Consider the following 14307-nt stretch of genomic DNA (forward strand, 5'->3'; position numbering starts at 1 on the left):
TTTATTTTGATAAAGCTAAACATACAATTAACAGTTAGAGAGCAAGTAAGTGATAGAAAAACAGGCCTCAAACCAAAGCCAAACTGATCTCAAACCTAAGAGCTTAGATTTCCCATTTCAAAAGCAGCGTTCCTTACTTTCACAAAATAGATATTTCCTAAAACACATATCCCTACTTCAAATAGCAACTAAAACATTATGTTTACAATATATGAATAATTTTTCAAGACTATTAAAACCAAGAATCTTTTATTTATTATGTAAAGAAACCCGAGGGAGGAAAACTCTCCAGGCCTCTAGTTCTGTTTGAAAAGATGCAAAGTCACAGCAGCATGCAAGCAAATATCAAGTCATAAAAGTCTTCATAGCCAGCTGCAGGAAGGCTTGACTACATGCTACAGCTGAAACTCTGACCTCTGCTGTTGTCTTCACGAAGTCCTTATTCAAAAGAAAGGAGAAATGAGAGAAGGACTAACACGACATCACTGCACTCATTTCAGCCTTTTTCTTTTCAAGACTGGCTATTTTAAAAAAAGCATGATGACATTTCAGAAATAGATTCTGGAACAGCTTACATCAAAGTGCCATAAGCCACAGAGTTAGAATTAATCCTCAAAGCCAAGTTCTGCCTCTGGAATAATGCATATGAAAGCTGCATTGGAAAAGGAAAAACTTGAACAATGTGCATCATCTTTTCAGTTTCAAGAGCTTTTTCACTAACAGTTTTGTGCCTCAGTTTCAATCTTCATCATCACAATTGGACGGACACACTGGATTTTGTTACAATTTCAATGCTTAAAAATAATCTGAAGTGGACCCAAACGAAGGCAAGGAAAAGGAAATCAGAACTATCTCACATGATTATGTTCACACTCCTATTTAAGATACCTTGTTAAAAAAAAAAAGAGAGACTAAATCAGAAGTCTTTCGAAGCCTTCAAAAATTCAGAAATTCTTCACTCTTCACTACAAAACTCTGAAGTCTTAACCTTGCTCTGACCTTGGGCACTTCACATAAGTAATTCTTACAAGTGACAGAATAAACTTTCTCAAAACATTCTTACTTACATCTCCCACACAGACAGGATCAAGTGTAGGCAGACGATAAATTGCAAGACTGTTGGGGTTGTCTCCACCTGTAGCCAGAAGGGTCCTTGAGGGGTTGAGCTCAATGGCGTGAATCCCACAGCCCTGCTGGTTCACCATGCCAGGCTCACGGTCTTTCAGAATAGGAATCTTGGTAATTTGACCGGTCTGGACATCTACCACAAATAACTGGAAAAAAGAATACACAAGTCACCATTAAACAAAGATCAGAAAAACAAAGCATTCAAAAACATTCAATTTTGAATTACTCTTTCCTCTTTTTTCACCCCAAACTGAAATCCATAAATGCTGCAAGTATGGCTGAGAAAAAAAAAATGCTACTTAAATAAAATCCACTTTAATTAAATTGGTTTACTTCAATGATACTATTTGGTTTGTAGAGCAATAGAACAAAAAGGAGAGAAATTTTACATAGGAGGCTTCTCATTTAACCAAACACTCAAATCTAGAATGTATCGCCCTGTTCAATATCTTGAGAAAACATAACTGTTTTCAAGCTTCTCTTAACACCACAGATCCACTTCAAATCAGCCAGTAAGCCCAAGGACACTTAGAACAAGTCTCTGCACAGATAAGGGTACACAGTACTGCCAGTGTGAACAGCTATGTTCATCAGACTGCAAAAATAGAAGTTGTATGCCCATACTACTGTTCCTTTGGCAGGAAAACAAACAAAAAAAACAGTTATGAAGTCTTACAAGTCCTCACCCATCACAGAACACTGAGTTATGCCAGTTCAAACATACAACTACAGTAAAGTTCACTTATAGTTTACTCTAATGGTAAACTATAGTTTCAACTACAATTACAGCAAAGTATGGTTTACATTGTCCAACAAACCCTAACTTCATTTGCACTGGATCATTTCACAAGTGTCCAGAGTGCAGCTGTGCTAACAAACAAATTGATTTAACTGAAAAGACTGTGTAGCACAGGCCAACAATCTTCAGTTTCCAGGAGAAAAATGTGCCAAATGAGCAGCTTATAAATGCTTAGCTAATGACAGTAGGCAACTTCTGTCAAGAATGTTTTGCGTCAACAGAATTTCTGTCATGAGAGAGGCAACATCTGGAGTACTGTGCCCAGTTCTGGGCTCCCCAGTTCAAGAAACACAGGGAACTACTGCAGAGTCCAGCGGAGGGCCACAGAGACGGCTGTGGGCCTTGAGCAGCTCCCATATGAGGAACAGCTGGAAGAGCTGGGACAGTTCAGCCTGGAGAAGAGGGGACTGAGAGGGGATCTTACCAACACTTGGAAATATATAAAGGATGGAAGTCAAGTGAATGCAGCTGGGCTGTTTTCTGTACTACCAAGCAACAAGACTAAGGGAAATGGACACAAACTTCAACTCAGGAAGTTCAGTATGAGCATGACAAAAGAATCCTTTACTTTGAAGGTGACAGAGCACCTGAATGTTTTCCTCTGCAACCTACTGTAGGGAACCTGCTTCAGCAGGGGTAGGACATTACAATCTCCAGAGATCCCTTTCAACTCCTATGAATATGTGATACTGTGAGGCAACACAACTGACAAAAAAGGAAATGGAATATCATAAAGCACACCTGGCTCCAAGAAAAGTGATGTATAATTGCAAATCAGGATTAAAGTAGAATCTGGTTCTCTCACCTACACCACCACCCCCAGGAGAGCAGTTTATGCATCTAAGTTCTTTTTCAGTGAACTCAGGAGTATAGATCTGTTCTTTAATAAGCACCAGAATTTAAATAAAACTTAGTGGCATATCTATTACTTTTTTATGTACTGAGCTAAGAATAACAATGTCAAATCAAAATCTGTTCAAGTATCATATGCTACTCATTCTGTAGAAAAAGTTTCCATCTATATATCACTGTGTGTTGTATGTTGACTTACACCAACTTCAACCCACAACTCACTCTCTTTGTAGTCAGCAGTCTTGTACAGAGATCACAGCTCCTACAGCGGCTGAATTTTCACCTTCAGTTCTTTATTTTGTATGCAGATGAAGGGGGTGAGGGAACAGCTGAAGTGTGGCTGAGCAGGAAAAGGGGGAGAACGGCACTTCTCGCTCCCCCACGTGCAGCTGAGTGTCCAAACCAACTGACGAACGCTCAATGTATGCAGCAGCGCTAACCTCATCCCTGAAAATTAGTTGTCCTGTTCCAGCAGTGCAGGCATTAATTTCTTCTCCTCTCATCTTCATTCTTTCTTCAATACTTTCTTTCAATAGAAGATCTCAATACTTTCCCCTGCCCTCCTTCAACAGTTCCTGGTGTCAGAAGCAGGCCCTAAAGCTGGCACCAGAACTGCTCAGTAGGAAAACACATCTGCATTTCAGGATGCCCATAGATTCAGAAAAATCACGTTTCAGCAGTTAGAGGTGCACATTTCAAATGGCATCTCAATAGATAGGAGGACTGAAATTAAAAACCTTCCATGTTCCCCAGCCTGACACCACTGTCATATATCTGTGCCTGACGCTAGGTTAATAAATAAATAATAACACTTACCCTAATGTAAAATTCCTTTAATAAAGCTAAACTGAAAACTAATCAAGAATTCAAAGAACTTGGAAATGTACAACACTGAAGTATCACAGACTCTCCCACTCGAGGTAACGGACAGGCTTTGAAGGTTCAGCTGTATAGTTTGCAGCAGGAACTACTGCACACAGGAAGAAACAGAACATAATGCAGGCAGACCAAAACAAACCAGGAATAAAATAAGCAAGCACTACCTGCTTACATTATGACTTTTGCATCATCTGGGCCAGGGCTGGAAGACAGAAGCTCACGCTTGCAAGTAGAACCATAGAATGCCAAGATATCTTCCCTGTAAAGACAGCATGCAGAAGCCAAACAGCTGTTCCTACCATTTCTGCCTTCTGGGCTTTAAAACAGTCTAATAAGATAGGCATCCAGCTAAGAATGTTGACAACTGAACACTATTTTATGAGTTTTAAAAGACACTACAGTAAATAAAGTGTAAAATATCTGACTGTTTATAAACAAGTTCAGCTAGAACTCCAGCGTGTAGTTAAATAAATCTGAAGAAAACAGAATTTACCCTACTTTTTTTTTTCCAAGCAAACTGCTATTGTTGCTACTGTTGCAATAAGTACAATTGAAAATGGCTCCCAAGCAGTCTGGACTCTTAAAGATTCTTGATAAAGGCATGATAGTTGTATTATCCACTTTTGTTCTCTCTACTAAGTGGGAATAAGAATTTTTTCAGCTACTTGTACAGCAGCTAAAAGCCAGTCACAAAAGAAACAACCTTTCACTAGGTGCAGCAAACACCCAGCAAAAAAAAGTCAGCTGTTTGTCCCTTGAATTTAAGTTTTACATATAATTTGGTTCCTCCCACTAGTAAAATGTATGCATGTCAGTCATTAGCATGCTGAATAACTTGACTCACAGGACTTCAAGCAAGGATTACTTTGGACATCTGTCCGAAGTCCAAGCACCATACCTAATCTGTGAGAAACAACGCAGATTCAGCTATCTCATTTTCCACAGGACAGTAGTGTTCCAACAAGGAAACAAGCTGAACAACATGGCAGAGAAATCCATCTTATTTTATTTTTTTTAATATTCATAAGGACATCCTGCAACAGTGCTGTGTCACTCTAGGGCCATGGCAGACTGATACAGCTACACACTGCATCTGTCACAGTCCCAAGTTCTTAGGATCTGGCTATAATTTTCACACTCAATGAAGTTACTAATTGCGTGCCTATTTTTATTATTATTATTATTTTATTTTGCATTGCAGAATAGCTAGAAATTCTTTTAGCAAGTAGTTCCTATACATTTTCTAAGAGGCTGTCCCCTTGTCATACTTTTTACAATGTTTTACTTCATCAATGAAGGAACTTAGTTGATCAACAAGCCAGGAGCTAATTCCCTGTAACAAGGAATCAAGTATCAGAAGATCTCATTCTGAACTGCAAAATCCATCCTCTGGGCATCACTTTGTCAGAAGTCTACTTTCATTTTTTGACTTGCCTTTAAGGGACAACAGTTTAGGAGGGCAAGGGAAAGAAAAGATACACATTCAGTAAATGTAACTGTACTTCCCACAAGTCTTTATCCGAAAGCATTTGCCAAAGAAAAGCAGCAAGTAATATTTCTTCCTGTGCCGTTTTAATGCTACATCTGATCTAACCATTACTTCAAGAAGCATTCTCGTCATATTTATTTTAGTGAGAACATCAAAACTTTGAAAAGCATCATCTCCATATGTAGAGCAAGATTAAAAAAACTCTGACCAAAGAAATGCAATTTTCATGGCATCATGTGAAGAATATGTCACGTCCTCTGCTGCTGGATTTGTGCGCGGAACAGCAGATGTATAATCTCTGAAAATTAGAGCTGCCTGCTCAAACCAATCTAAACAAAACCAAAGCGTGTCACCCACAGCTACAGTATGGTGTTATTTCAGAAACAGGATAGACCCAGATTCACAAGATACAAAGAACATGCATGAAAGAAACTACTTATTCTTCACACAGAAAGTACACACAATACATTCTGTGCTTCATTTATTTACATGCTGCTCTGCAATCACAGAGCATAATGCACTTCCATCATTTGTATAAACATTCTGAAAAAACTCCAAATAAACACGCTGCCTCGCTAAAAAGAGTAATTAAAAGAATAATCTGGGATAGAGCTTCACAATTGACTTAAGCCAATCTTTGGGAATCCACATGTACCTTCTTCTACTCACCCTGTCTCACCACCCCTGTGACAGTAACTGGTGCTCATGTAGCTGCCAGGTCACCCAGATCTCTCTGCCTTTGGCAGAAACTAGTCTTTGTCTCAATACAAAGCAGCAAGCTGACCCAGCTGACTCCTCAGCCATGTGAACATCAGTGCCAGCAAGAATGAGCAGGTGGGAACATCTTGTTCTGCAAGGGCATGGCTAGCAACCATCTGAACCTGATCACAACAATTTCACTCTCAGCTGAGCTGAAAAATGACATAATTATCCCTAAATTTTATTTCACTAACAAAGCAACAGAAATAAGACAATGCTTAGAGTGGTTACACTAACACCACTGCTCATTACTCTGAAAAGCATGGATTCCCCCCCCCCCCCCCATTTCTCAGTATTGTTTTATGTTTGGATTGTAAGCATTTCTGTTTTTTAAGATCATAAAATGCTTCACATAAAGCTCTTAATTTCTATGGCAATACAGATTCACTAATATACCATGCCAAGCCTCCAAGAAACACTGAACCTTCAAAGACTAAGCACTCAAACTGGGATTTGATTTGATTTCCAGCTGAGATCAGAACATGCACTAATCTTAGCACAGAACTTACTTACAGGCCGCGCAATACAATCAGCACCAGGGGCTAATGGCCTTACACAAGTTCCTCGAAAGGGTCCAGAGAGAGAAAAGCAATCAAGAACATGAAGGAACTTCTAAGGAGTTAACTGCAGTAAAAAAAAAGTCAGCAAGTTTATACTGAATTCCCATTTCCAGAGGCAGAGGAGTACAAACAAGCACCCCACCTGGATATGAAACTCTCAAGCCCTCACAGTTCATGGGCATGCACTTTGATGTGACTAAATACGTTCACTGCCAAAGTCACATTTGTCAGTTTTTATTTGCATCTTGCTCTCCATGTTTAATTTCAGGAGGCTGGCAGACAGTTAATGCGTGTCGACAGATGACAAAGGATGGAGAAGCAAGAGACTTCACTTGCTAAAGGGCATCTTTGCCACCCACGCCACACCTGGCAAAGAAGCTAACAAATTCTGGAAAACCTAACACTCCCAAGAGATGAGAAACAGCATCTGACTGTGCCCCCACAAAACACTGAAACAAAGGTGAATCGAGGTGTTATTTACTGGTGTCAGAGGTTTATTTACAGTGAACAAAGTACAGTGCTCAAGTAGAGTTATAAACTGTGGGAACATGACTTCTTTTTCCCTCCTGGGAGCAAGAAACAAGCAGTCTACTTGATTCCTGACAGCATGGCCAAAACGAGGGGATACATTAGCCTGCAAAGCAAGTAGAAATCATTTCCCCCTAGACCCTCCATATTCACAGACATAAGAACCATGAATTGTATTGTTCACCACTACAGACACCAGGACTAGAAGACTACAATTTTATGAGGTGCACTGAACAAACATGGGATCTCCTGAACAAATAAAAAAAACTCTAAGTAGAAACAAGAGCTGGTCATTTACACTAGGGCATCCAAAGCAGTGTGTGAATCTACCAAGGAGAAAAAAAAGTTATCGGACTGGCAATCATTCAAGCCCTAGAAAAGCCACCTGAGAAATAAGAAGAGAGCAAACAGTACGGAGTTTGGGTAGTTCTGGTTTTTGTTTGTTTAAATAGCTTTCTGTATTTAGGGAATGAATTTAAAGCTCTAGGGTTTTTACATGCTTAACTTCATAATTAGCAGAAGAATTATGATACGTAGATCTAAGGGATCAAAAGACACAGCAAAATGATGATTTGTACTTCTTTCAGAAGCTGCTTTATCCATCACTACTTCCTGAAATAATGTAAAGGGCAGAAGTTGTTCAGTAAATCAGCATTTAGAGTTCTGTTTTGTCATAAGCTTGTTTTCTCTGCGATCTTTTCAGTTTCTGAAAAGCCTAGCACAACACACTAATTACAGACAGTATCTTCTGAGACTTCCTGGTACAGCCTTTGGTAATTGAGATGCCAAGATGACACACTATAAAAAGCTGCACGTCTCAGAGGTTTGCCTGTTTCCTTGTTTGTTCTCCAAGAACTTTAAGAAGCCTGTTGTACACAAGATCAAAAAGATCTTAGCCAACATGAATCCCACTTCAGAAAACCCCAGGTGAATGCATTTGACTTTTTTGACATTTGAATGCTTGGACAGGTTCCATAATAAAGTATCTAGGAAAGAACGTATGCACCTTTAATAAACCAAAACATGTAATTTGACATGCAGTTGACTGACCAACTACAAGCACTTAGGGATTCACTGAAGTCAGTAAAGTTTTTTCATACACACAAGCATACTCAGTGATAATCTTAAGTACAAAAAGTCACCCAAAATAATAAAAGAAGTTATAATTCCTATTAAAAATGAACAACTGTGAGATCTACATTCTCTTCAGCATTTAGACTAATCAGCACTGTCAAATGACTAAAAGCGAAGCCTGTCTTATGACAAGAATGTCTTTTTGTTTTGTTACAAAATGGTGAATACCTCTGGCACAGCATAGCCAAAGGCAATTTATAAATTAACTGCTAAAAGCTCCCAGCGTCACATTCAAGCTTTGATTCAAGTAACTGGTTTGGTTTAAATTTTTCTGTTGCATGAGTTTTAATTACAAGCAATGCCAGTGTAACAAATCTCATTAAAGTTAACGAAGTTATTATAAATTTACTCCCAACTTCAGTGCATGAGAGTAAGCAAAAGAACTCATCTTTATTATGTTGTTTACTCAGGAGATGAGAGAGAAAATCTTATAATTAGAGTGTAGTTTAACACTCTACTTGTTACAATGTGAGCGCAGAGCAACCAAACTAAAGCTATTACTGTATTCATAATTCATATATAATCTTCCATAATGACAAAGGTGACTTCTGTCATCAGGACAATGTCCATCTGTAACCCAAGTTCAGCTGCGGATGCATATACCTCATTGCAGTGTATGCAGTAGGAACAACAGTATGGTTGAATCCCTCTTCAGTTCTCTGATTGTTTGGTCACAAACAATTTTCTGCAAGGTTGCATTAACAATCCATTTGTCCATTTATCTTTGCTGCAGAGGCAATGGAACTACAGAAGTTACAGAACACAGCAAAACTGTTGCAGCACTATAAAACCTGCCGTGATCTTGCTAGAATAAGCAAGAATTTGAGAGCTGGAGTTTTAGCAGGAGTTTGTCTTCTGTTCCATGAAGGGCTGGCAGCTGATCAGCTGAGGCAATGAGCACACACAGAGAAAGCAAGCAAAGAGATTTCTGCTCCAGGATTACTCCTGTTACAACACTGTTTTGTTTGTACAGCTAGGTCTTGCTTCTTAAGAGCTACTGCATGAGAGTCTCCTCCTGTGCAACTATGAATACTTACAGAAAATTTGAAATGAAAAAAATATCACTGTCCTCTGCAAGTCAGACCACAGAGCACAGCTTCTACATAAAAAGTCATTAAAGCAAAAAAAAAATAGTCACAGAAGTTCATTTATTTGGAAGACTACAAATTGGTTAATCTATGCATTCCTTACAAAATTTGATTTGTTTCAGTAGCACTAAACAACCTGCAAAAAACAGATTTTGGATTTTACACTAATTCAATCAGAGCTTCCTATGTGAAATCGTACCCTGAGCTGAAAAGGTCAGGCTACTAGCTCCAAGAAAGGCTATTAGTTAATATGTATGTTCTCCTCCATTTACTAAATACATAATATCCCATTTTAATATTCCCTTATAATGTTTAAAATCCAAATCATCACTTTAAGACCCTGAGGAGTTTTCAGTGTTTGCTAACGCACATGAAAGTACATGAACATAAGAATATGTATACTAAAGAGATCTAGAGTGGAAGAAATCATAAAGTAAACAAACAAAGGATAATCCTGAATACGTGAAATTCATTTTTTAAGCTTAGAACATTTCTATTTACTTAAGAATACTGGGAGTTTCACAGCAGCTTTTAGTTTTGTAGTAATTTCTCAGTCATCAACAGAAAAACACATAAAACCAAAACACACTGAGGATGACACACAAAAACTGTCTTACCAGCATATTCTGCTAGACATCATTATATTTAGAAATTAGAGGTACAATCATTAACCAACTACCTCCCTCTGCAGCACAAGAAGAAAGATTCGACCACACTGTTGCACTCCACTCCGAAAAAAAGGTAACTTAACTCTGTGCAGATTAGAGAGGCTGTGTACAGATACAGGTCTCATAGTCTGATTCATAGCCACATGCACTGAGCTATGTTTTCAGATTAGAATGGGCCACAGTTAAGCCTTACACATGTTCATGTTTAATTGCATACAATTTTGACTTTGCTTCTAGTTACTTCCTAATATTTTCCTTGGCAGCCTATATAGATTATGAAAGGCATCAGCATAAGGAAAAGGAATTAAAGAATGGAAAAAAGACGCAAGAGAAGTGGTACTTACTGTGTTGCATTTTGTCCCGCATACCACTTGCCGGTGGTTCAGCCACTGGGAGGCAAACACTTTATTGAGGGTTCCGAGATGAAACTCCCTCTCCTTCAGGAGGCTGGGAAGCTGCTGGGCTGCATATCCGTGCAACAGGCGGTGGTAGCTGGACTCATTCTGCATCCAGACCTCCCTGCCTTTTAGGTAATACACCAGGGACCGCTTCACTGGGGGAAGCCGCTTCCTTTTGTGCACTGAATGATCCCATCCATACTATGGAAAATAATCATGGAAATTAGATAGCAAAATGAAAAACAGTAGTCTTCCGAATTCAGATCGCTGAAGTCTTCCAAACTATCCATAAGAAATCATACAAAATCAACTCAGAAGTGCTAGTACAGCCTTCACTTCACAGAATTAAACACATTTTGCTAAGAAAGTGGCACTGCAGTGATGCCACAGACACTCCCCACCAGTTCAGCACCACTGAAGCACTGGATGCGAAGGGAGACAAGAGAAACCTGAAAAAGAACATTCTAAGCAGCCCAGAGCAGCCCCAGCCTCCACCCCTGCCTCAGTTCCACCGCAGCGAAGCACAACCACACGGGGCAGGGGCCACTTGGTACCGACCGTGGCGTCCACAGCTCTCTTGCGGCCGACACCAGGCTCCATCTGCTGCATAGCCGCGGCCGGGGAGCTGAGCCCGGGACGCGGCCGTTATGGACACAACGGCTGAACCTAGCGGGGCGGCGGGGAAATATGACAGCAGCCGGTGGGCGATGCCGCCCGGCCCGGTACTGCCCGCTGTCCCCACACCCCGCCCCCCCCGCACTCCCCCCCCCCCCCAAACCCCATTTCTTCTTTCAGTCCCGGGCTCTGCAACTAGGCGCTGGGGCGCGACGCCCGCCGCTCAGGACTACCCCCGTCCCCGCCCCCACCCGGCGCCGGAGCTCACCGCGCACCTCGGGCTCAGTTCACACCGCCCCCCCGGGCCTACCTGCTCCCCGTAGAGACCCCCGGGCCCCGCGGCGGACGCCGCCGCCGCTTTCCGCTTCCTGCTAACTGTTTTCCTGGCCATAGTAGAAGGAAAGTGAAGAAGAGAGGCCGAGAGCCCGGTCCGGGCCCCACATGGAGCAGACGGAGCAGGCGGCCGCCAGGACACGGGGCATTAAGTGCCGGCAGCCGAGCCCGGCCGCTCTCTCCGCCGCAGGCCCCTCCGGACCGCCCTTCACGACATTTCCCCGTTTTACGGCAGTAGCATCGCAGCTTTACGGCAACTCCCCCCGCCCCGCCCGGCAGCCCCACGTCCCAGCACACGGACGGCCAGCGGGCACCGCCCCTTCTGCGGTTGCCGGGCGACGTGTTTAGGGCCCGAGCGACTTCCCCCTGGTGGCGGCGAAGGCTGAGGCGTGGAGTGGGACCGTGGTCCGGCGACAGAGCGGGTCGAGCAGCGTCGCTCGGGTCCCGCTGTCCCGGCCTCATCTCGTTTTCCACAGCGTCTGTCCGGCAGGATCACCTCCCTCGCCCTGCTGGCCGCGCTGCTTTTGATGCAGCCCAGTACACGGTTGGCTTTCTGGGCTAGAAGAGCACATTCGTAGAATTATAGAATCGTTCAAGCTGAGACCACTGAGATCATCTAGTCCAGTCATCAACCCGTCACCTCCATACTACTCCACCATGTCCCTTTGTGCCACATCTGCCCTCCTCTCAAACACTTCCAGGGATAGTGACTCCACCACCTCCCTGAGCAGTCTGTTCCAGTACTTATCACTCTTTCTGAGAGTAATTTTTTCCTAATATCCAACCTGAACCTCCCTTGGCACTACTTAAAGCCATCACTTCTTGTCCTACTGCTGGCTCATGTCCACCTTTCCATGCACCAGCAGCCCTGATTTTTTTTGGCAGGACTGTGATCTATTCTACTGTTCCCCCAGTTTGTACTGATACTGGGGGTTGCCATGACCCAGGTGTGAGACCTTGCACTTGGCTTTGTTGAGCTTCACAGGATTCCACAAGCGTGGGGCCATGACCCCTACCAAGGGGTTCCATGACCAACTACCTTCTGGCAAAGAGCCTTTTCCTAACACACACCTTGACCCTCTCCTGATGAAGGTCCATGATGTTTCCTCAGGTCCTGCCCCATCACTCTGTATCGAACACAGTATGTAATGCAGCCTGTGTTAGAACAGCTGCTGCTCTCAGGGCCTCTGTACATACTTGTATTTTCACCATAATTTAGAGCAAAAAACAATGCAGTCCATGTACAGAATGGCCCAAGGGACACCCCTACAGCTGTGGGTTTACGAGGTGTGTGGCTTTTTCCATTTCAACATGTCATCTCCTAGCTACCAAGCATACAACAGCTCTTGTTTCAGATTTCAAGATGCTTTCACCATCCGGGAAAATAGGTCATCAATCTCCCCTTTGTACAGGTGGGAATACTGAAATAGACACTTCCAGGCCATAGGCTTCAAATGACTTAATGCACAGAGACAGTAATGCTGCTGAGAAAATAAAACAAAAGGGATTTGTGTTGTGAATGGTCTATCTTCAATGGCATCTCCATAGATCTATTCAAGTCTAGTGCCAACAAAGACAAATTTCACAAGCAGTGAAGGGGAAGATGGCCAGATATTTACAGTTTCATTTACATTTGCCTTTTGAGATTCTATAAATAAACATAGCTATTACACTAAAAAAATTGTTTTGTGTGTGTGCATGTTTTTCTCTGGCTTAGGATTTCAATACAAGACTAAACTGGAGGACTTTGTTAGTGTATTTCTTCTAAAATGTGGAAAGTCATTAGGACTGGGGATGTGACTGTCCCCCTGTACTCAGCACTGGTGTGGCCACAACTCGAGCACTATGTTCATTTTTGGGCCCCCTCTACAGGAAAGACACCGAGGCTATGAAGCACGTCCAAAGAAGGGCAATGAAGCTGTGAAGGGCCTGGAGCACAAATCTTAATGTAAAGCAGCTGAGGGAACTCAGTTCGTTTAGTCTGGAGAAGAGGACTCTCAGAGGAGACCTTATCACTCTGTACAGCTCCCTGAGTGGAGGTTGTAGTGAGTTTGGGATCAGCCTCTTCTTCCAGGTAACAGCAATAGGATGAGGAGTAATGGCCTTACAAAAGTTCAGGTTGGATATTAGGAAAAATTTTCTCTCAGAAAGAGTAGTCAGGCATTGGCAAGGGTTGTCCAGGGAGGTGGTGGAGTCATTGTCCCTGGAAATGTTAAAGAAACGTGGCAATGTGGCGCTGAGGGATTTGTTTCGGTGACACAGTGGTAGTGGGCTGGTGGTTGGACTAGATGATCTCAGAGGTCTTTTCCAACCGCAACAATCCTATGAACAGCCGGCTTTCTGTTTAAGGACATCTTTGAAGTTTAGATAGATCTAACAAATATACTAAATAGACTGTTACTGTTTAGTGCAGAACGGATACATTATAAAACAAGTTGTGTTAATAGATGAAGTACAGCAGAGGCACAGGTTCACTATTTCTTTAATTTTGAGCTTCTGAGCCTTGGTGGGTAATACCCGGGGAGCAGGGGCAGGCTTTGACAGGCAGACCTTTTAATTATTGGCAGCCCTCTTAATTACCAAGCAGCTTGATACCAGCTGGGGCCCACGGAGGGCCTGTTGCAGTGCTGGCACTACGAGGCACTTGGTCATTTCTACTTTCTTGTGCTGCTTTAACACTTACATTCACTTTTACTTAAGTGCACGGAGCTTCTATGCGCTTTTTGCTCTTCCTGCAGCAGCAGCATTTAGAATTGTAATAACTAATGTGAACGGAGTGAGGGAGGTGGGTGGGGCTGAGAGCAGCCACTCCTGAGCCCCTCAGACAAAATTTCCCTGACAGACATTTATTTCACGTTATCATCTAGAGAAAGAGAACCCGAACACCACTAACAGAGCCTCACAGGGCGTTTAGCCCCCTGAGGACGTAAAAGGAGCAGACACGCCACACCCTTCGCGGCTCTGGCAGCAACCCACCCCCTTTCTCCTCACATAAACATCCCCGCCCCGCCCCCTTGCTGACGTCACCCCGAGTCCCTCCCGCGCCTGCAGGTGACGCTGCGTCGTGACGTCAGCAC

General features: G+C 42.6%; 1 protein-coding gene across 2 annotated transcripts in view; it reads right to left on the minus strand.

Moving 5' to 3' along the window:
• DCAF12L2 (DDB1 and CUL4 associated factor 12 like 2) overlaps positions 1-11453 on the minus strand; it is a 30553-nt gene extending 19100 nt beyond the window's left edge. Inside the window, exons 1-3 of one of the 2 annotated variants that reach the window (NM_001396454.1) lie at positions 11208-11453; positions 10229-10483; positions 1068-1274 (exon numbers count right to left, since the gene is read on the minus strand). In NM_001396454.1, coding sequence (NP_001383383.1) covers positions 1068-1274; positions 10229-10483; positions 11208-11288 — 543 coding nt within the window. In that variant the 5' untranslated portion in view covers positions 11289-11453. Of the gene's footprint in view, positions 1-1067; positions 1275-10228; positions 10484-10840; positions 10945-11207 lie in introns of those variants that run through there. The other variant, NM_001396455.1, reaches the window with a different exon arrangement.
• Between the last annotated feature and the right edge of the window lie 2854 nt (positions 11454-14307).

This window comes from Gallus gallus, chromosome Z, assembly GCF_016699485.2.
Source record: "Gallus gallus isolate bGalGal1 chromosome Z, bGalGal1.mat.broiler.GRCg7b, whole genome shotgun sequence".
In the NCBI taxonomy this organism is placed as follows: domain Eukaryota; kingdom Metazoa; phylum Chordata; class Aves; order Galliformes; family Phasianidae; genus Gallus; species Gallus gallus.